General features: G+C 41.5%; 1 protein-coding gene across 1 annotated transcript in view; it reads left to right on the top strand.

The window, feature by feature from the left end:
- Positions 1–19311, top strand: part of LOC134586905 (alkaline phosphatase-like) — a 33029-nt gene extending 13718 nt beyond the window's left edge. The window contains exons 3-11 of the mRNA XM_063442843.1: positions 2592–2707; positions 3366–3540; positions 8290–8462; positions 8564–8698; positions 10015–10084; positions 10889–11023; positions 11681–11872; positions 18584–18700; positions 19034–19311. Coding sequence (XP_063298913.1) covers positions 2592–2707; positions 3366–3540; positions 8290–8462; positions 8564–8698; positions 10015–10084; positions 10889–11023; positions 11681–11872; positions 18584–18700; positions 19034–19299 — 1379 coding nt within the window. The 3' untranslated portion in view covers positions 19300–19311. The remainder of the gene's footprint in view (positions 1–2591; positions 2708–3365; positions 3541–8289; positions 8463–8563; positions 8699–10014; positions 10085–10888; positions 11024–11680; positions 11873–18583; positions 18701–19033) is intronic.
- The last annotated feature ends 5408 nt before the right edge of the window (positions 19312–24719 follow it).

The raw sequence follows: 24719 nt of genomic DNA, 5'->3' as shown, positions 1-24719 counted from the left end.
TAAAAATAAAGAATTATAAAAAAAAGATTTATAATTGCATGTTTTCCCCACCCAATCCTCTTCTTTTGTCCCAACTTTTTTTTTTTTTTTAAATTCTTTATTTTCAAAGTTTTCAACTGTTAATGCAGGATACAGAATGAAAAAAAGGGGGGGGGTACAAGTACAATCCTTATTTTCAAAGTTTTCAACTGTTAATGCAGGATACAGAATAAAAAAGAAAGGGGGGGGTACAAGTACAATCCTTATTTTCAAAGTTTTCAACTGTTATTGCAGGATACAGTATAAGGAAGGGGAGGGGTACAGGTACTGTCCTTATATTCAGGTGAGTTACGGTTTGGCATTTCCGGATTGGGGATAAGGAGACTGAGATAGTTGTAGTTGGTGTATCGGATGTCATTAGCGATAGTCTTCCGCGGAGACGTTGGCTGTTGTTCTCCGGAATGTTCAGGAGGTGGGCTGTAAGTCAGTGGGCGTGTATATGGGCTCGTACCTTGTACGTCTAGGGGATTACAGGGACGGGTAGGGTGGTGGGAAGGCGGGGGGGGTTGCGCTTACGTTCGTAGGTCTCTATGGTCTCCACGAGGCCCGTTCCTCACGTCATGGCGCGGAGTTGGTTCAGTGGATAGGCCTTGATCTGTCTAAGTCAGTGCTCTGTGGTGGGCGCTTCAGGTCAGGAGCCTGCTTGGGGGGGTGAGGGTTTCGTGGTGAGAGTTAGGGAGGGAGGGGGGTGGGGGTGTTAGCCCTTTGTGGGTTTTGGGTGGTGAGGGGTCGGTGTTGTGGGGGGGGTCGTGTTGCCGTTGATTCCGATTGAGAGTCGGTAGCTGTGTGAGGGGGGGGTTGAGGTGTTAGTATGGAGTGGGGCTACTATTGATGGTACGTTTACCAGTGGTCTGGTGAAGGCGTGTGGGGGTTAGGGAAGGTCTGGGCAGTGATATCTTGGAGGGGTTGTGGGGGAGGGGGTCGGGGCGATTGTCTTCCGGAATTTGTCCCAACTTTTATATACATTATGTAGGAGAACTTTCAGACTGCTACCTCCATCCATATTATTGGTGGCACGGACTCTGAAAAGGTTAAAAATCTGATAGACACTAGTAATGCCTGCACACGATGACATCATTCAAAGGAATAACTTGGAAACCAGGAGTGAAATCAGCTGGAAGAGGACTAATTTGATAATTTAGGGATTTTAAAAGGGAGACTGGAGGGAGGGTTTTGTTTATATTTGTTTTCATTTTGTTGGTGATTTGCACTCTCAGTGTCGCTGAGAAAGTCCCTGGAGGGATGAAACCCGTAGAACAACAGAACTGACAACAAATCCATACTTTTGACTTCTACACCTGATGTATTAAAATTACATGTAAGCAAATAAATTCATAATGCACTTTATTTTCAAATTTTCACTACAATTTTTGCACCTTGTCTTCCCGTAAATGGTCCTGAGACTGTCAGGGTTCTGAAGGTTCTCTTTAAAGATCAGCTACAAGTTTGAAGTTGGCATTAAAAGTGTGAGTGGCCAATTGATCTTTTTTTTTTTTTTAAAACAAAGGTTTATACACAGTTATGCACAATGTTGTGTCTTTCTTATTTCCCCTAGCAAAATCACCCCTACTTTCTTGTGTGTGAGTGTTTGACTGTCAGTGAGTGTGTGTGTGTGTGTGTGTGTGTGTGTGTGTGTGTGTGTGTGTCTGCCTGTATGTGTGTATGTGTCTATCAGTGAGTGAGTGTATGTATGTGTGAGTGTTTGACTGTCAGTGAGTGAGTGTATGTCAGTTACTGTGTGTGCAATGGTTGACTGCATTTTAATGTTTAATGATGTAAGTTGTAATGCCATAATGCATAATGAGGGCACTAATTAAGCCGAGTCTGCCTACAGAGGCCCACAGCTGTGCAGCAACCTATGGTACCATAAATACAACTTGGGCTTTTCAATAAGAAAATGGATCCCTAACATCAGGTTCTTGGAAACCAGACACCAAACATTTTGTTCTCACTAACTCTTGCTATACCTGCATAGAATTGTGTGGTAACAGTAGACCATTTTAGTAGAGCACAGAAGGTCAGATATAAAATGTTTTGATCTGCGTGGGTTTAGTCATTCTGTTATTGCGAGGTTGATGTAATGTCGGTGTAGGCCAGGCAAGTTCACAGAATGGCGCTGGGACGCAATGAACATATATCCTCAGTTTAATCACTCACTACCGATTCCTAAACCACCTCTAGAATCAACATCAGTAGCAGAAGGAAAGGAAGCTTTCCAGGGGCAAACCCACCACAGCTATCCCACATAAGTAGATGGAACAGAAGGTAAATAAGATAGTACTGTGAGTATAGTAATTGTAGCTCACATTTGGTGGAAAAACAGCATTCAATCTTCTTCTTTAACTGTTACATCAGGTTCCTAGGTGTTTAAATTATCTTTTCTTGGGCGCTATCCACCAGAATATTTCCTGTAAAGGTGGTATAATTAATAATGAAGAGAAAATGCAGTTCATGCGCGATCTTTCTAAAAGTCATGTGTGATCTCTTCATTTATGGTCGCCTTCAATAGCCAGTTTATACTACACATCCTCCTGTGCTTCTTTCTTTCTCAGGAATGGGAGTTCCTACAATGACAGCAGGTCGGATATATCAAGGACAACTGAAAGGGCAGAGAGGAGAGGAGAATGTCATGGAACTTGATACATTCCCCTATGTAGCACTTTCTAAGGTAAACAAACTCTGCATGTGTTATACTGCTGAATGGCCATAACAATATACATTAATGCTGTCATATATATCTTGGGATTTCCTGTAACATGGGTAGTACACATTGTGATAAATTACATTCAGACTGAATGTAAGCTCATTGAGCAGGGCCCTCCACTTCTCTGTTTCTGTACGTCCAGTTGTCTGGTTACAATTACATGTCTATTAGTCCACCCATTGTACTGCGCTACGGAATCTGATGGCGCTATATACATAATAAAATAATAATAATATGGTGTTAGAATATAGGTTAATGTACACTGAAAGTGTTCTGGTATATGCAATTTTATTTATTTTTTTCATCTGTGGATGTTGGGTGTTTCACCAACATGACATGCTTTACAATAAGACTGGTTAGAGCATATGCATGTACATATATCTATATGCCTTTCTTTGTACATCATAAGAGATTGACTCTGACCAAATCACATATCAATATTTAAGTCTCACAAATAGGACTTTTGTCCAGCCTTGAAAAGAGTTCTCCTGAAAACTCAATATAACAACAATCCGTTCATTCCAGATAATAACCCAGCTATATATCCCAAGATATCTGTCAATAGCCATCTTGTATCATTAATGTTTTTAGAAATGATCTGCTCATTCTAATGCCTTTATAGGTATATAATATAGATGCCCAGGTGCCAGACAGTGCGGGTACGGGGACAGCTTATCTGTGTGGAGTAAAGACCAACAGTGGAATCTTGGGTTTAACAGCAGCCTCTCGCTTTGGAGTCTGCAAGTCTTCCTATGGGAATGAAGTGACATCCATCCTACATCGAGCAAAAAAAGCAGGTGAAGAGGTGTATAGGAAACAATTTCAAGATTTTTGTGTGTGCAGGTCTGCTATCAAGAATCTCTTTAAATGGGCTTGGTCCCCTCCTAGATATATGCTCCTTGCCACACATTTACATATATTCGCACATAAACTGTCGTATATACACACACACCCTTCCAGAATACACACAGATGCACACTGCCGGACATCCATAAACAATGTTCACAATGGTAGACACACACATGCACACTACACATACACAAATGCACATTGTCAGATACATACATATATATATGCACACACAATGTCAGACACACATGAAACATACACACTCACACAGACAAAAAAAATTCATATCCCCACCCCCTCCATACACCTTCCCTGCATGTAAACTCTCAGCTGTTGGTTAGAGCAGCTCCATAGTAATGCTGGTAAGACAGGATATCAATGATCTAACATCCTCCAGCTCTGCTGCCGTCCTGTACTGGTCCACTCTAATGCTGCTAGGCAACGTGGTCCTTTGGAGCCAAGCTATTTCTGACCGGTAAAAACCTAAAGCCATGTTTAACCCCTTAAGGCCCAAACTTCTCGAATAAAATTGAATCATGACGTGTCACACATGTCATGTGTCCTTACGGAGTTAAAGTGGCACAACCATGTTTTTGTTTCTTTCCATTTTCTTTTCTTTATGCTCTTTTTTGTCTTTTTTTTCCTTGTATTGGATCTCAATACCATGGCATCTCCGTTTCGTTCTCCTGTGTCCATGATATCTGAGGTTTTCCTGCTATTGGATTCTTTTGACTGATGGATTATTATTAAATTTGCTTAGCAACTGAAATGGAAATGAGAATTTAGGTGCAGTGTTGTATAGTGTACATGGTAAACTACATAAATATTTAAGAAAAAATAAACATTATGCTTTTATGAAGACCTTATTCCCCTATACGTCATACTTTAACCACATTAGGTAAGTGGTCAGCAATTTTATGGTAGTCACTTACCCGTGACAGTGGCAAGAAACCCCACACTTGGTGATAGGAGCTCTATCACTCCACCATATAAAACACCTGGGTGTGGAGTATGGACCAGGGATATATAATTTGTATTGCCTGACATCTGAGACATGCTGTTCTGGGTGCTGGACAGGCAGTTTCTTTTTAGGCCTTTAGTCCTGCCGTGGGCAAGAGGACTGCTGTAAAGAGAACAGGGCCAGTTCTGGGAGCATCAGGTCTTTACCGCTAGCACATGCAAACCTCAGTGATTCCTCCCTAGTGGTCCTGGGTTGTCTAATGATTTAGACAATAGCTATCAGGATTCCCAGCAAGCACTCTAACTCCCTGAGTCCCACGACTGCAAGGAAATAATTATCTCTGCTTCTGCTAGAGGTGAAGACCTCACATTCTCCTAGTAGACCACTAGGAATCCAGGATGCCTGCTAGACCACCATTGAATATGACTCTCCATGGAACCACCAGGGATCCAGGAAAATCCATCAGGAAAGCTAAGCAGAAGGGCAGGTGGCAAAACGGAGTACCACACACCACAGAACACACAGCCAACACACACCCATAGGCGTGCGCAGCCTATTGTATAAGGGTGTGCACCCTAAAGCACAAACACACATGCCGCGTATATATATATATATATATATATATATATATATATATATACTGCTGTGTGTGTGTGTGTGTGTGTGTAGGCGCTGTGCGTGTGAGGGCGATGAGTGTGTGAGGGCGATGTGTTTAAGGGTGCTGTGTGTGTAAGGAGCGCTGTGTGTGTGTGTGTGAAGGTGCTGTGTGTGTGTGTGAAGGCGTTGTGTGTGTAAGGGCGCTGTGTGTGTGTGTAAGGGTGCTGTTAGTGTGTATATGTGAGGGTGATGTGTGTGTGAGGGTGCTGTTAGTGTGTGTGTGTGTGTGTGTGTGTGTGTGTGTGTGTGGAAGGGTGATGTGTGTGAGGGTGCTGTTAGTGTGTATGTGTAAGGGTGCTGTGTGTGTGCTGTATGTGTGAGGGTGCTGTGTGTGTGTGTAGATGCTGTGTGTGTGGGGGGGTGCTGTTTGTGTGCTGTGTGTGTGATGTATGTTTGGGGTATTGTGTGTATTGTATAGAGGCCGTTTAGTAAATATCCCCCCTCCCTTCTTACCTTATGTAGGGAGGGGGGACCTTGCTGCTGCTGCCTTCCCTTGTGGTCCAGTGGAGGTGGGGCAGATTGCTTAATATCCCCCCAGGTATCTTACATTATGCCTGGGAGGGGGGGTAATTTCTGCTGCTGCCTTCCCTGGTGGTCCAGTGGAGAGTGAACTCTAGCCTGCAGGGCTAGAGTTCACTCTCGCAAGATCTGAGCGTTGCCGCGGTCCTCTCCTGCCTCCCTCCCTGCCTGTGGGTCGGTGGGGAGGGAGGCATAGAGCAGAGCCGGCGCTCAGATAGCGCCGGCACTGCATGAGCCGACAGGGGGGATCCTGAGATCTCCCCTGCCTGTCTCAATACATAGGCATGCCGCGGGGATTAGAGTGTGCCAAGGCACACCTGGCACACCCCGTGCGCACGCCTATGCACACACCACTCACACTACATACAGCCAGCCCACACCTTAGACACATTATATGCAGCCATCACAAACCACACACACATTACATATTACAAACACATATTATTATTATTTATATAGCCCAACAGATTCCGTAGCACTTTACAATATTATAAGAGAGAGGATTTAACTATGAATAGAACAATTACCAACAACTTACAGGAACAATAGGTTGAAGAGGACCCTGCTCAAATGAGTTTACAGTCTATAGGAGGTGGGGTATAAAACACAATAGGACAGGAGATAGCAAATAAAATAAGGTGGGAGTGGAGCATAGCTGGAGGAGAGTAAAGTACTGTCCTTTAGGAGAGAGCAAGAGACAGGCCATAAGCTTTCCTAAAGAGATGCGTTTTAAGGCACTTCTTAAACGATTGAAGACTAGGGGAGAGTCTGATGGCGGTAGGCAGGCTATTCCATAGGAAGGGAGCCACCTGTGAGAAATCCTGCAAGCGTGATTTAGCCGTACGGGTGCAAGCATCGAGCAGGAGAAAGTCATGGGCAGAGCGGAGAGACCTAGAAGGGGCATACCTATGGCTATGCTGCTACAATAAGCACAATTGCGGCACTGGCACGCTCCATTCTTGCCATAATTATTTAGTTTTGCATAGCGGGGAGGGAAGCTTTGCAGGCTGATACGTAACACTTTCCTGATGTCTACAGAAGGGACAGGAAACTGGACATGGATAGAGAGTAGGGAACATAGCATAGAAAGGCAATGGTATGTAATGATATACTCCCACTGCTCTGCTAGTGTAGGGGTCATCAAGTTTTGCTTTGTGTTAAAAAAAAAAGCCGAAACCAAAGTGCCCTAAATGGTAATTACCGTCTGAATCGCATGGTGAGGAAACAGTGTAGGAGCCCCCACGCAAGAAGGGCACTGGGAATACTCACTCACTAGAGAAGTTGGCCTGAGAGTAGATTTATAATAGAACAAGCATAGTGAGAAATAGATAAAGTAAAATAGGCAAAGCAATCCCAGCACAAAAATATTATAAACACAATTTGTAAGATAAATTACAAGATATAATATAACATAATTTTGATAGCAATATAATTGGAGTAGACTCCCCTGGGAGGCAAGCAGCAAAGAAAGAGGAAATGGGAGGAGCTTCATTACCCTTTGTTGCTGATACCTTTTATGTGATTGGTTGATTTTTACTTTACACTGTTAACCATTTCTTTGCTGCTGGGAGGTTTGAGTAAAGAAAGTAAAGCAAATATTCGCCTCTTGTCTTTAATAAAATATAGATTAGTCGGTCATTAACACTAGAAAAATCCCTAATTGCGCACCATACTAAATACCCATGTGATCAGTGCGCGAGGCTATATCTCTGTCATGGGCACTACAGATTCTGTGGACAGTAATCCACACTCATGAATAAAATCCAGGGATAAGCTTCATGCCAAGTCCTGATCCCGTGGCAAATTAAAGATTTAAATTATTTGGTGATGTGTAGCAATATAATAAAAATTTACATTTACTACTAACAGGGTTCCAAAAACAAGCGGAAAGTTTCCTATATTTCCTGTTTAAATTATTTAGTGGTAGAACTAAGTATATTTATTAATGACTTTGCTTGCTCTGCATGTAAGATAAATGTAGTAAGTAAAATAAGGCTTTATATATTACATGTTTATGTTTCACATTGTAGAGCTTTATTTACTAAAAACTGAATTCTGTCTAAATGGAAATGAAAATGAATTGATTTTAACAAGACATGCCATTTTAATAATTACTAAAAGGTAAGAATTCAAACCACTGCTTACAATGGGAGAGGAGTCAGGGTACGCCTGGCACCATAACCATAGGGAGGGAAGGACATGTGAGGCGTGTCACCATTGGATGTCTGACGCCATGCTCTGTGTGCTGGGATCAGATGCCATATTTGCACAGAACTCACATTAGAATGAACTCTGTGCCGGCTAATGGTGCCCTAATGACACAGCCAGAGGTGGAGTTACACCTCTGGCAGCAGAGTGGTACATACAGACTTCAGGCACTATGCCCACTTTAAATCAGTAAAGAGGTCATGGTTTTGGGGTAACCTTTTAATCTGTAACTATTCTGGTGTTTAAGAGTGCCCCTTTAAAAAAAAGTCTCCGATTTACTTTATATTAGGCACTGATTTGTTACTGAAAATCTTGAATATTAGAGTCTACAAGAACTTTATTCCTTTTGCAGGCAAATCTGTTGGTATAGTGACCACCACCCGTGTGCAACATGCATCACCAGGAGCAGCCTATGCACACAGTGCAAACCGGGATTGGTACTCCGATAATGAAATGCCTGCAAGTATGATCAGTGATGGCTGCAAGGACATTGCATACCAGCTGGTGCACAATACAGATATTAATGTAATTATGGAAGGTCCACTACCTGTCTATCTTTTTAACAAACCCAATAACATATTAAATAATTGTTCCTCTCTTAAAGTAATAATACTTTTTACTGGCAGGTAATTCTTGGTGGGGGGAGAGCATACATGTTCAAAAGCGGAACTCCTGATCCCGAATATCCCGACTCAGCAACTCAGCAAGCTCTCCGTAAAGATGGGCTGAATTTGACAGATATCTGGCTTAGTCAGAGAAAGGTAATATAAGCTTCTAGATTGTAAGCTTGTTTGAAAATGTGTTTCTGCTCACATTATTTGGCATGTATTTGCTGTTAACAGGGCATAAGCACCCAGGCCACTTATTAAATGGGTCTGGGTGCATTGTCCCTGTCCCCTGAAGCCAGCAATGTAAAATATTACAGTTTTAGAGAAATTCAGTGGAAATTAGTGACTGTCTACCAGGGTTTGACTGTGAAACAACACTGGACGTCCTCACTCTTTGCATGAGGATGCCTAGCATCTTGAAAAACTACCTAGGACATTATTGCGTCATGCTTTCCTATGGGGCGGCCTAATGCATGCACGCCACTTAACTCGCATACACATTAGGTACCTTCTTGGCTGATGTCAGAGGAGGAGCAAGTAATAAGGTAAGTGTTTATATGGTTATTTAACCTTTTCATGATGGGGGGAACACGGGGGGGACCACGAGGACAGAGGGTTCGTATAGTGTTAGGAATACAGCTTTGTGTTCCTTTAGTATCTCTATTGCAGAATTCTAAAACACAATAGATTACGATGATGCTAAATAAATAATAATATGGTTCTAGATAATATAAAAACGAAATCGCCATTCTGAAAGGGTAACAGTGTGAACTAGTTAAGAAAGTTCTCTTATGAAGCTGGGCTACATAACCTAAGCCCTGCTAATACTCTTACAAATTATGTGAATGTAGCAGTAGAGACCAACAAACACCAAATCATATATTATCAAGTTGGATGCTACAAAAAGATTGAATTTGCTTGTGCCAACATATAGGAATTAATATCCTAGATTGAACCAAGTCGACTAATATTTCAGTGGCTGTATCCACCCAGGAAAATCTCAGAACATTTTAACTAAACCATGAGCCATAACACTTTAAAATATTTCACAAATCCGAGTCTTATTCAATTAAACATCCCAGTTCAGAAATGCCAAATTCCATCTGCATAGAAGCCTTAACCTCTCGTATGGCATCTTAGGGCAACATAACTGCTATCTTTTGGTACCATGAGCACAAGGTCCATGCAGACAAATGTTAGGCTAAGGGGAAATACCTAAACAATATTGAATATAGCATGAAGCAAGTCTAAAAGATGCTCAACTGAGAATAAAATAAGACTAATAGTTATGGTATCCAGCTGGGGCATTTCACCAAAAAGAAGTATGCAGATCTGAAATGTTTCCCTTCTGAAAACCGGAAATCCCATATATTTTTTTTCTGTTTGGAGCTGTTTTATGTCTTAGAAAACTCCCAAACAAATGATCACTAGGTGTTTTCATAGTATTTTAATATTCCTTCTCCTGACAGAATGCCGTATATGTTTGGAATAAAAAGGATTTTGACTCTGTGGATGAAAGTAAAATTGATTACCTTATGGGTAAAGTATCCAAGAATGGAACCGTTAAAAGAGCTTACAAGGATATTACTCAGTTGATTCAAATTATTTATTATGAAGATGCGTTAAAATGCATATCTTTACATTTTTTTTTTTTTAAAAAAGGCTTAGTATTGCCTACACATGTGGTACGCATACACAAATAAAACAAGAGAAGTATGTGCTCCTTAGATAATTGTGCTGCGGTTTATGGAAAATTTAAAGATATGTATTACTTACCTACTTTCAATTGTCTCTTACCCTTCAATTTAAGGACCCCCTTTTTTTTTTTTTTTTTTTTTTTTTTTTTTTTTTTACAAACTACTTGCATTTGACATTCTAAAAAAAGATAAAAATAAAAAAATGAAGGTCAAAATAGCCAAATTGGAAATATTCTCTAAGTCAGCTATGCTTCGGGTTTGACTTATTTAAAAAATAATCTGAAATTTTATTTGACTTCACTTTAAATTCTCACTTTAGTAAATAATCATGCCGGTCTTCACCATCCTATTAATAATAACTTCTTTAAATATACAGGATTATTTTCTAAAGTGTGAATTGTTGTAAATTTTAAGTGAATTTCACATATTCAAGTTCTGATCTGATCTTCCAATCTGAATTTCGTAATTCACTTTTCACATCATTTTCACTTTTTGATAATTCACACTTTAGTAAGTAACCCTGATAGTCTATGGATTTATTGACACTATGTCCCAGTTAATTTTCCATTTTCATGCATATATATTTAACTGTCACAATATATAGTTATCAAAAGCTGTTTCTTATATTAAGTTATGTTACTTGTAGGATTATTTGAACCAAAGGACATGAACTATGAGCTGAACCGTAACCCTGACATGGACCCTTCCCTTGCTGAGATGACTGAGAAAGCAATTAAGATACTGAGCAAGAACAAAAAAGGATTCTTCCTCTTTGTAGAAGATAAGTATAAAATAGGGGCTATGCAAGTAATTCAAGTGGGACATTAAAATAGAACAGTGGGACATGACCCTAAAATAGGGACTGTCCTGGGAAATCCAGGACAGTTGGGAGGCCTGCGTTTATAACGGCAGTGCTGCAGGTGCCTCTGCCTTTTCTTTTCATTCTGTGTGCCACGGGAGAGTAATGCATGTCTTTATGGTTGGTTAAGGTCCCTAAACTTGCATATGTTCTTAACTCAAGCTCCCTGACAGTAATATAGTTAATGCCTTCCATTAATACAGCAAATGCATTTGTTTTCAGACATCTACTGAGTTACTGACTCCTTTAACAATAAATACAACTTTCCCTAAAACAAACAACGGTATACATATCTATAAAATATTATATGTAAAATCTATATATGTATATTATGTTATACATATTTTATTAAAATAAATGTGTATGCCTGACTACCTCATCCATCATGTGTAACCTTCAATAAATAAATAAAAAAAAAACCTTGGTAGTTTCTGATATAAATAAATTATAATTAAGAATCATACTTGCCCAATAGGTGGATGGCTCAGATCTAATCAAACACAGGATTTTTTTTATCTGTCTGTTCCTTTCTCTAACATTCTTGCCTGTTAATGACGTATTGTTTTCGATCTTTCTTACGTGGTAGAATTGACCATGGTCACCATGATGGTAGAGCTAAGCAGTCATTGACGGAAACCGTTGAGTTTGACAAAGCTATTAAAAGAGCTGGAGAAATTACCAAAGAATCTGAGACTCTAACTGTGGTGACAGCTGATCACTCCCACGTCTTCAGTTTTGGAGGCTATACGAATCGTGGTACAAGCATCCTTGGTGAGATCTATTGTCTGTAAATATAACTGGGCTGCATCATTCGATTTATTTAATGAAATATCTTGTGCACCGTTAGACACATACAAAGCACACTAACAGCACCCTCAGACACACACATCACCCTCAAACACAGCACACTCACACTAACAGCACACTTACCCACACAGCACACTTACCCACACAGCACCCTCATGCACACACAGCATGCTCAAACACACAGCACGCTCAAACAGACAGCACACTCACAAACACAGCACCTTTAGACAAACACACAGCACCCTCACACAGCACACTTACCCACACAGCACCCTCGCACACACACAGCACCCTCAGACACACACACACACACACACATATATATATATATATATATATATAAAAATAACTCTTGCACTCCAACTTTAAAAATTGGTACCAGGTGCACAGTTCCAAATAAATATAAATAAAAAGAATTTTACCGGCACTCGTGGATTTTCTTTTCAGGTTTATTACGGTAGGTACTATTACAGTCAACGTTTCAGCTCCCGGTCGGAGCTTTCATCAGGACACCAAAGACATTATGTATCATGCAAAGCACACTTATAAAGGACATCTAAAATAACATAACCAATAGACACTCACCTGTTCAGCTGAAATCAGTCCATTCCGATTTTCGGCGTGCACTCAGCGTTACTGCGCATGTCAGATACCCGGCCTGTACTTCCGTGTCACATGACCGGGAGGAGGTTCAATCACTGGGTGCGTCACGGTTTCTAGGCAACCGCTGATACATTCAGTCCGGTTTGCCTACTATGTGATCAGCCGCTCTCGTAAGAGCTTTCCCCCATGTTAGAATACTCCACCCGATGACAACGGATTGCGTTGCTCGATCGGCTGGTGCAGGACGAAAATATCAGATTAAACGAACTGATGACTCTAGAGTCCAATTTCTAACAAATTTAGACAAGTCCTATCACCATAATATTGAACAAAACTCAGACTAAACAGTCTGTAAAACAAAAGAGAGGGAAAGGAAAATTGTATATACATCTTGTAGTGACGTGACAAAATTATTATATGCAAATGATGTGTCGAGATGTGTAAGTGAACTGAATATTCATGGAATTAACTTGCCATATATACAATCGTTTGATGGCTATGTGTCAATATGTGACTCTATGAGATATATAAAGTGTATAAAACATGTGCCTAATATGTAATAAAGATATGTATAAGATAGACTGTGTACAATTCTTATATATGACTAGAGTGTGCCTGTAATGAAAGAAAACTAAGGAAGAAACTCCTATATATGTGAGTGTGCATAAGGGACATGTCTATTCAGAATAGAGATTGCTCTAAATGGACATATGTTGAAAAAATCAGCATGAATAGAACAGGATGAGTGTCTATGCTATAGTTATAACCATTTACTATACATATCCTCTTATTCTTATGGACAAAAGAATTGTCCAGTATTAGCATAAAATATATAATTAAAATTATAATAAAAAAATACACCCCTGAGCCACATACAAGAGTGACAACCAGGTGTATTTCAGTTCCATATACTCTATGTGAGAGGAAAAGAATATTAATTAATTGCTGAAAATAGTGTGAAACCGGATATAGACATAATTTATAAAAAAGGACTGAAAGAACATTTTTCATTTAACCCTCTAGGGGAAATAGTGTCTAGTTCTACAATCCAGTGTGTTTCTCTTTGCAACAGGAGTTTCGCTCTATCCCCTCCTCTAGCTGCCACCGGCACATGGTCAAATGCCACGCAGCGCAAGGCTGAGAGTGGATGTAGTTTTTCCAAGAAATGTCGGGCCACAGGTTTGTCCGACTTGCCATCACGATAGGCTAGTCGGATACTTGATCTGTGGCCCCTTATTCTTTCGCATAGAGCAGTTTCTGTCTTACCAACATAACTCAGTCCACAAGGGCATGTGAGTTTATATATCATGATATATATATATCATATATATATATGATATATATATATCATATAAAATAACCCTCAGTGAATTAACAAAAATAATTAGACACAAAGAATGTGATGGTAAGAACACCCTCACACACATGCTGCACCCCTCACACACACATGCTGCACTCTTCACACACAACACACTGCACCCCTCAAACAACACACTGCACCCCTCATACACACATGCTGCACACAGCACACCCAACACACTGCACCCCTCACACACACATGCTGCACACAGCACACCCAACACACTGCACCTCTCACACACACATGCTGTACACAGCACACCCAACACGCTGCACCCCTCACACACACATGCTACACACAACACACCCAACACACTGTGACCCTTACACACACATGCTGTACACAGCACACCTAACACACTGTGACCCTCACATATACATATATATTTGGATGTATATAGTATATATATATATATATATATATATATATATATATACACACACTATAGCACCCTTCCCACTGCTCCACTACACACATTACGCTCCACGCTAGATCCCTTACCCAACTCTGGATCATCTAATCTACACACACATACACATAGTAGATCCCTATATACACTCTAAATTCTCTACACACACACAATCTCCTATACACACTCTGGGTCCTTTGCACACTAGATCCCCTACACACATACACACTGCACCACCTACACACACTACATTCCTGACATACAAACTCTGGATCCCCTATGCACACACTACATTCCTTGTTAACAAACACATGCTACATTCTCTAAACACACACTCTCTACAACCCTTACACACACTACAGCCGGTATGCCCACGCTCGCTACATCCCCAATACACACTATGCCCCCTATACACACACTCTACAGCCCCTAGCACGATATGCTTTCCTGGCCATTTTGTCCTCTGGTATCTCACTTACTGAGACACCAGAGACAAGTGAAAAGCAAACACAGCCCAAGCATGTTATTAAATTTGCTTGCGCTGCGCAGACCAAATACAGGGCCTTTTTCTCATGCTAGAGCTCTTCAGCAGGGCTCTGCGCATTGAACTAACATGCTCACTTTGAAATGGGGTGTGCTTGTCCTTAGTGATGACAAAACACACCCTTTCTTGCCCGGGGGTGAAGTTTTTTTCCCAGTCCGGCTCTGTTAGTATTAGTAAATTTGACTGAAAGACCAATTCAGGTCTTTCAGCCTTTTGGTAGATAGCTCCCTAATACCCGAAGTTCCGAAGTGCTGAAGTGCTTAAGTCCCAAATTTTGGAAGTGCCAAACCGAACTGAAGTGCCGAAGTTCTGCTAGCATTTCCTGCTGCTCTATTACATTGTCTGCGTACCTTTAAGTAATTTGAAATAATTACCCCTAAATCCCTTTCCTCAGATGTTGAGGTTAGTAGGGTATCAAATATTCTATACTCTGCCCATGGGTTTTTAAGCCCAAGATGCATTATCTTGCACTTATCTAAATTAAATTTCATTTGCCACAGCTCTGACCATTTTTCTAATTTACCTAAATCATTTGCCAGTTGGCTTATCACTCCTGGAACATCAACCCTGTTGCAAATTTTAGTATCATCAGCAAAAAGACATACCTTACCATTAAGACCTCCTGCAATATCACTAATAAAAATATTAAAGTGAATGGGTCCAAGTACAGATCCCTAAAGGGAACCCCACAGGTAACTAGACCTTGCTTTGAATATACTCCAGTGACTACAACCCTCTCTTGGGTGTCAATTAGCCACTGCCTAACCCATCCAACAATATTGGAATCCAAACTTAAATAGTGCAGTTTATTGATAAGCCTTCTATGTACAACAGTGTCAAAAGCCTTACTGAAATCTAGGTAAACAATGTCTACTGCACCACCCTGATCAATTATTTTAGTTACCCAATCAAAAAGATCAATAAGATTAGTTTGGCATGATCTCCCTGAAGTAAACCCATGTTGTCTCTGATCTTGAAATCCATGTGACTTTAGATGTTCAACAATCCTATCCTTTAACATGGTTTCCATCACTTTCCCCACTACTGAAGTAAGGCTTACTGCCTATAGTTGCCCAACTCCTCCCTACTACCTTTCTTGTGAATGGGCACATCATTCGCTAACTTCCAATCTTCTGGGACTACTCCTGTTAGCAATGATTGGTTAAATAAATCTGTTAATGGTTTTGTTAGTACACCCCTAATCTTTTTTTTTTTTTTTTATTCTTTATTTTTGTTATGCAGTTGAGTACAAAACTTTTTCAAGCGCCACAACAGCGTAAAATAACATGAAAAACATAAGGAGGTATTACAGTGGCTCCAAGAAACTTGCATATTTTTGTATAGAGGGTACATTGATATGCCTGAGCGTTGACTATTCATTTAAGTTAAGATATTGAAGATTAGGTGTGCCTGTAGCTTCCTGACATCAATGGTAGTCAGGATTACACATATATATGAGAGTAGTGCTATAGTTTAAACATTCCTGCCCCTCCTGTATTATACAAGATACAAGCCCTAAGGACATCCATAAGCATACTATTAGATGGCAGATATCGACAGAAGGCACGTCGGCTTTAACAATATGAACCTCGCTGAAGCAGGTAGGAAGGAACTGTTCTAGGGATACTATGTAGGTGCTGGGTCACAGGGGGTGCTTTCCAGGTACTGCCCGGCTTGTCTGCTGGGGCCTACGCTTGGACAGGCTGTAGCGTATTGTTAGGAGGACGACTGGGCAGGGAGCTTAGTTATGGTTTAATATATCTGCTCACATTTAATATAAATGTAATAGGAAAATTAACATCAATTGTGTATATTATAAGATGTAAAGGTTTTTATAACTAATCTGAAAGTAGATAGTCCCTTTCCCATAGCTCAATGTATGGCGATTAAGGCCAGGATTTTTTTTTTTTGTCTTTGTTTGTTTGTTTTCCCTTGTTAAGAGATGGCACCTGTCCTTTATTATAGGCCAAGATAGGCAAAACACACTTATTACTGTGCTAAGATAGACATATCGCTGAAAACAGGGACCAACTATTCAGTGAACAGACCCACAATGCATATTTCTTATTTAAAGGTCCAGCCGGACATGTCTTCCTCCATCCGAAGGAATTTAAATGTAGTTTCAGATATTCTATTGTGAGCCTGGCGCTGAAAAAATGTATGTTCAATTCTAGGCCTTCGAAAACCTCTGTGACCACGGCTAGGGTATCAATTAAGAATGCAGATAAAAAACATAACTTCATAGGAAAACATAAAGTACACATGAGCAAACTCAAAGTATACAGGAGAGAACATAAAGTACATATGAGAAGACCGAAATTACATATTTCCCACTACAGTGGGGTAGATTTGGGAGCGGCTGGAACGGCTCAGCCGGCTCAACGAGGGTCCTCAGGTCGGGGCCACTGTCCGTGAACCTCTTGGGACGAAAGTCTCAGAGTTAGCTGGGTCCCATACATGGGGCCTGGAGGGGATGTTCGTTTGCTGCAGAGCGTCCGGTGGAAGGCCCAAGGCCACGAGTCGTGACTTCGCCTCCTGCAAGTCTGTTATGAGGCATACGTTGTCCCCCTGGATCACTTGTAACTTGTGTGGTGAGCGCCAGCGATATTTGACATTATGGGTGCGGAGTAGGGTGGTGAAAGGCCTCATGGTTGTACGCCAGGCCATAGTTCCTCTGGACAAGTCGGAGAATAGTGATAGGGCCATGTCCTCAAAGGGGTATGGTGTGCTTCCCCTGATGGCGGCCATGACCGCTTCCTTGTCCTGCCGTCTTTGAAATTTTACAACGACGTCCCTAGGTGCCGTAGTAGGAGCCGTAGGTGGTTTGGGGATTCTGAAGATGCCATCCAGACCTACCCCTTTAGCTTGCTTGGGCTGAAAGATTTTACTAACGAGGCGTCTCATGAGGTGAGGGAGTTCCGAGTCCGAGATCGTCTCCGCTATGCCGCGGATTTTTATATTTTGGGCCCTGCGTGAGTCCTCTAGTGCCGCCATTTTCTGCTCCACTCTCAGGTGCTGCTGTTGCAATGTTTTCAGCTCCTGTTGGAGCGTGGATACGGCCCTCGAGTGATTGAGGGATTCTTGTTCCACGGTCGTCATGCGTTTTATTAGACCCTGTAAGTCCTTCCTCATGTCAGCTACATCCGTTTGGATAAATCGTCGAGGTAGGCGTCCATGGGTTCCAAGGCGCCACGTGCTCGCCGCCATAGGTCCCCTATGCTGGAGCCCGGCCGGGGTACCTCTTGCTTCGGCTTTTTGCTTTTTCTGCCCATTTGTGTTGGGTCTGCTAGCTTGGGGCAGGATTGCTTGCCTTTTGGGGGGTAATATCTCATTTTTTTCCTTCTTTTTCTCCGGTAAAGCTCGGAGCTCTCAGGCTATGCGACCAGTCGCTTCGGTGGTTAGCTCCGCCCCCCCACCCCTAATCTTTTTTAATAACTTTGGGTGTTTTCCATCAGGCCCCATCAACTTATTTGTCTTTACTTTTGACAGTTGAAACAGAACCTCTTCCTCTGTAAACTCACAAGTAACAAATGACTCACCGAAAATATGTGATTTTATATTCGCTTGCTCATCAATAAAAACTATTGAACCTAAATATAAGAAACAAACAAAAAAGAACAGGGAGCTATATCTCCTATATCGGACAATGCACAGTTGGTACTCAATAAAATACAAGGTTTAATTTTTCTTTTCCTTATCTAAAATTAAAATTAGCCATGATGTAAAGAAGTATCGCTTATTGCTCATTCTTACTTTCAGGTGTGGCTCCAGGAAAAGGTACTGATAATAAACCCTACACTAGCATTGTATATGGCAATGGCCCTGGATACAATTTCCCAAATGGATCACGGCAGAATATAACCGGCGTTGATACTGGTATGAAAACAATCATGTCTTCTGGAGGATAAGCACCTCATTATTACTATAACTAGTGTCATTAATGCAACACAAATCATTTTAGTAGTACTTCTATTTAAGTCATATATTATCTATTATGCATATAGTTAATTCAGTATATATATTTTACTGGCCTATAAATAGTGATGCTGATTGTGCAGCTACTCTTAATAACTCGCCACACATCTGTCTATTGTTTTGAGAACAAGTGAGCAAAATGATCACACAAGATTCAGCCCCTATGAGGCTTAATCACATCGTTTTTGCAATAGCCTGCTTTTACAGTTTTTTTTTGTGTTTTTTTTTCTACAGAAACGAATACTTATCGTCAACAAGCACCTGTCCCTCTTGGTTCAGAGACACATGGGGGTGAGGATGTTGCGATCTTGGCCAAGGGCCCCTTTGCGCATCTTTTCCATGGCATTCAAGAGCAGAGTTACATCGCACATGTAATGGCATATGCAGCATGTTTAGAACCCTATGAAAAATGTAGTATAAAATCAGCAAGTCTTATTATGTACCCTTCCACCGTGCTTCCAATGCTCACCGTATGGGGATTACTGGTAATACTGTGGTAATTGCTTTAAAGTTTGGTAATAAATGTACAGGATATGGTGATCTATTTCTTCATGTATGGTCAGATCTTTACAGGGATGAAAGAATGTGAGAAAGAGCAAATAAAGAGCAGATGTGTGAGAGAGAGGAGTGAGAGAAAGAAAGGTGTTTTTTAACAATTAAAATTTAATAGTAACAGCTCAAATTTAAAGTTTGTAAGTGCTAAAATAAAACATTTTCTCAGAGATGTCTTGTCGTTGTGCTTCAGAATTTCAGATTCATCATGGTTTTATCAAAACAGGTGATGTGACAGTATGAACACTCTTTGATGTAGTTTCATAGTGTTCCTTTTTTTTGTAGACAGAATTTTCTCAGATTCCAGTAAAGCTGACAGAGATGCTCTCAGCGCCATAAACACTACAGCTCAATGTAGTGGTTAAGGTGCAAGGAGCGTGTGGGCACTGACCCATTGGTTTACGTCAAGCTGTTTTTGAGAGGTTTGAAAATACCTAGCTGGCCTCTCTACTGGGACTCAGCTAATGCGTAAATTAATTTTAAAGGGATACTATAGTGACCAGAACAACTACAGCTTAATGTATTTCTTCTGGTTAGTATAATCATTACTGTCGGGCATTTTCATCCAAACACTGCCTCTTCTGTGTCCACTCCTTAGATGGCCACTGGAGGTGCTTCCTGGGGCAGTGCTGCACTGTGTGCAACACTACCATTCACAACGCTGAATTTTCCTCATAGAGATGCATTGATTCAATGCATCTCCTCCCACAACTTTGCTCATTTTAGCCAATTCAAAGCTAAATAGATGAATAATATTTCATATTGATCTGGAAATAACAGAACAATGTATAGATTTAGTTATAGATTTAGTTTAGTCAATTAAAGGGTATTTGTATTTTTCATAAACATAAAATTCAGCTTTGCTTTACTTTCTCCCAGCAACGATGCACTTTTTAGATTTATATAAATGTCTACCTATAGCGTTGAATCAGCTTTTTTATGGTGCATTTATGTTCATTTGCCTTGTACTATTAAAGACAGACAAAATCCTCGACTTGAAAATCACTTGAAATCCACAATGTTGAAAAACGAAGGGTGCACTTAACAAAGAAGATACAAAACAGTGATAACAAAATTCATACAAAAGGATAACTACTTATCTGAAGCTTCAAAAATCTCCAAAGGAACATACTGTTAGAAGGAATTGAAACAACAATGTGTAATTTGAAAAGAAACAACAATAGTGTGTACCATTTAACACGATATACCCATTTCTAAAGTGCTAAAGATATTGCTTCCTGCTTATATAGACAATCTAATTTACGGATACAAAATGTAACCGTGGGTGAACAATGTATTCCTAAATGTAATTGAACTATTGCAATATATATAAAGTGCTTATATAACATCAGTGTACACTCGATATACAGCAAAAAAAAGTGCTTAAAGCCACACAAAAATGTGTGTGAAAATAGAGCCAACAATAATAGTATATCACCTAAACCGTGATTTGGAAACAGTAAGTTTAAACTTTAAAACAGTGATTTTTTAAAAAAAGTGAATATTTCAAACAGTCCACACCGACTATTATTGTGTAAACCCATATAGTAATGTCTGGGACTGACAAACTAAATATGCAGTCAGGTATATACTCTGGTATGTAATGTCTCCTGTTGCCAATGTAGTAGGCATGTGCATGTGCATGGGGAAAATTTTCGGTTCGGTTCCGCATTCCGAAATTCAGAATTTTCGCAATTCGGCACTTCAACACTTCTGAACTTCGGCAGTTCGACACTTCGGATATTCGGCAACTTCGGCATTTCAGCACTTCGGAACTTCGGCAACTTCGGAACTTCGGCACTTCTATTGCAGCCGCTTAGTAGATAACTCCCTAATTCCCACGGTATTAGGGAGTTATCTACCAAAAGGCTGAAAGACCTAAATACTAATACTAAGTAAATACTAAGTAAAAATGTTAGTATTAGTATTTAGTATTAGTAAATTTTGCCTAAATTGGAATAAGGGGGGGACCTAATGTCCTCCCCCCTGGCCCCCACCCCTGAGCGGTGGGTGGGGGCCCTAAATACTAATAAGGGGGGGACCTAAGGTCCTCCCCCCTGGCCCCCACCCCTGAGCGGCGGGTGGGGGCCCTAAATACTAATGGGGGGCCTAATGTCCTCCCCCCTGGCCCCCACCCCTGAGCGGTGAGTGGGGGCCCTAAACACTAATAAAGGGGGAGACCTAATGTCCTCCCCCCTGACCCGCACCCCTGAGTGGCGGGTGGGGGTCCTAAATACCAATAGGGGGGACCTATTGTCCTCCCCCCTGGCCCCCACCCCTGAGCGGTGGGTGGGGGCCCTAAACACTAATAAAGGGGGGGACCTAATGTCCTCCCCCCTGGCCCGCACCCCTGAGCGGTGGGTGGGGGCCCTAAATACTAATAGAGGGGGGGACCTAATATCCTCCCCCCACGGCCCCTGAGCGGCGGGTGGGGGCCCTAAAAAAATGTTGTTGCCCCCAGGTGACTAGGGGTCCCCAAACCCCTAGTCACCCCCCCAAAAAAAATTATCCCCTACCTACCCCCTCACCCTAAAATAATGAGGGGGGGACCTTTAACTAAGAACCTGTAAAAAAAAAAATAACTTACCATTCGATGTTTTCTTTCTTCTAAAATCTTCTTTTTTCAGCCCCAAAAAAGGCCAAATAAAAAAACATAATAACCAACGCAATAAAAAAAAAATAAAAAAAATACAAATCCTTCTTCACCCATGGAGGGGTCCGCGCAGACTGAGCTCTTGCCCCGCCCTGCAATTAGGCTCAGAGCACTCTGATTGGTGGGTTTAAGCTATGCAATCAGAGTGCTCTGACAGGTAAATGAAGAGACTGACAGGTAAGTCTCTACATTTACCTGTCACAGCACTCTGATTGGTTGGTTTGAAATCCACCAATCAGAGTGCTCTGTGTCATTTTACACAGCATGGGAAAGTTCTTTGGAATTTTCCCACGCTGTGTAATTTTACTCATAACTCTCTGATTGGTTACTTAATCCACCAATCAGAGAGTTATGAGTCAAATTACACAGCGTGGTAAAATTCCAAAGAACTTTCCCACGCTGTGTAAAATGACACAGAGCACTCTGATTTGTGGATTTCAAACCAACCAATCAGAGTGCTGTGACAGGTAAATGTAGAGACTTACTTGTCAGTCTGCGCGGAGCCCTCCATGGGTGAAGAAGGATTTTTTTTTTTGGCGCTGGTTTGGTTTTTTTTTCTTTTTTTTTATTGCGGCGGTTATTGTGGTTTTTTATTTGCCCCTTTTTGGGGCTGAAAAAAGAAGATTTTAGATGAAAGAAAACATTGAATGGTAAGTTATAATTATTATTATTATTTTTTTTTTACAGTTTCTTAGTTAAAGGTCCCCCCTCATTATTTTTAGGGTGAGGGGGTAGGTAGGGGGATCATTTTTTTGGGGGGGGGAGGGGGTGACTAGGGGTTTGGGAACCCCTAGTCACCTGGGGGGACATTTTTTTTAGGGCCCCCACCCGCATTTTTTTAGGGCCCCCTGGCCCCCACAAGCCGCTCAGGGGTGGGGGCCAGGGGGGAGGACATTAGGTCCCCCCCTTATTATAATTTAGGGCCCCCATCCACCGCTCAGTGGTGGGGGCCATGGGGGAGGACATTAGGTCCCCCTTATTATAATTTAGAGCCCCCACCCACCGCTCAGGGGTGGGGGCCAAGGGGGAGGACATTAGGTGTCCCCCCTTATTTTACTGTAGGGCCCCCAACAACCGCTCAGGGGTGGGGGCCAGGGGGGAGGACATTAGGTCCCCCCCTTATTATAATTTAGGGCCCCCACCCACCACTCAGGGGTGGGGGCCAGGGGGGAGGACATAAGGTCCCCCCTATTGGTATATAGGGCCCCCACCCAACGCTCAGGGGTGGGGGCTAGGGGGGGAGGACATTAGGTCCCCCCCTTATAATAATTTAGGGCCCCCACACACCGCTCAGGGCTGGGGGCCAGGGGGGAGGACATTAGGTTCCCTCCCTTATTTTAATTTAGGGCCCCCACCCACCGCTCAGGGGCGGGGGCAGGGAGGGGCAATTGGTCCCCCCTTTAGTTTAAAAGTGCGGTTGGGGGCTCGGGAAGGGGGGCCTTTTTTTGTTTTTTTTAACAGTGAGCAGCCACAGGCTGCTCACCGTTTAATAGACATGCCCCTACTCCCGGTATAGCGTGTAGGAGCATAATTTACTAATACTAAGTAATCTTTACTTAGTATTAGTAAATTTGGCTGAAAGACCAATTTAGGTCTTTCAGCCTTTTAGTAGATAGCTCCTTAATACCGTGGGAATTAGGGAGTTATCTTCTTATTCATTCCTGTCATTACATTGACTGGCCAAGTAACTTACATTTTATATGAATGCATGTTACTTGATTGTTGTAAGTGTTGCAAATGCTTACAGCTGAATCCTGGCTATGTTTGTATACTTTTTATTTAAAATTGTATACAATGTAACATTCTTCTTCTTTCACTGTGTAAGTATATTAGTACTTAGGCAATACTGTGCTTCGGAACTTCGGCATTTTGACACTTCAGAACTTCGACACTTCGGAAATTCGGTAATTTCGGAACTTCGGGACCTCGGCAATTCGGCACTTCGGACATTCGGAAGTACCCGAATGTCCGAATTGCCCGAAATTCGTCCGAATTCATATTCGGACCGAAACAAATTGCACATGTCTATCCTGAAGTAATTATTATATCCCCCTAGTTGAGACTCCAACTTTGTCTCCAATAACGCCCGCAACTCCCCCCCCATATTCCTCTTAATCTATAAATTCATGAATCTATAAATCTCCCCCCACCCTCCCCCATATTCCTATGAATCTAGCTACCTTTACGCTTATTGACTTAACAATAGTGATCAATGCTAAGGTTTACAGTAATGCAGTTATGCCAAGGAAGTCTCTAAGTGCTCCTTTCCTTAAGACCCTTGAGCCAAAGAAGTTGCCTGGTGTCTAGGAAACAAACTCCTCATTTTGCTACCCATTTGTGAACAAGAGTCTACTTTTCGCTCCATGCATATTATATACATGTATTAATGTGTGCAGATTTGACTTTCGTAAAATTTTACTCTACCTCCCCCCCCCTGTTTCCTTCTGTACCCTCTACGTTTTTCCTTTTGTACTCTCCACGTATCTTAAAACTAAATAAAAAATTTCAAATAGAAACATAGAATGTGACGGCAGATAAGAACCATTCCACCCATCTAGTCTGCCCAATTTTCTAAATATTTTCATTAGTCCCTGGCATTATCTTATAGCTAGGATAGCTTTATGCCTATCCCACACATGCTTCAACTCCTTCACTGTGATAACCTCTACCACTTCAGCTGGAAGGCTATTCCATGCATCCACTACACTCTCAGTA

This window comes from Pelobates fuscus, chromosome 2 (genome assembly GCF_036172605.1).
Source record: "Pelobates fuscus isolate aPelFus1 chromosome 2, aPelFus1.pri, whole genome shotgun sequence".
NCBI lineage: Eukaryota > Metazoa > Chordata > Amphibia > Anura > Pelobatidae > Pelobates > Pelobates fuscus.
Note: the sequence above shows the minus strand (reverse complement) of the source record. Positions and strands in the feature narration are given on the sequence as shown.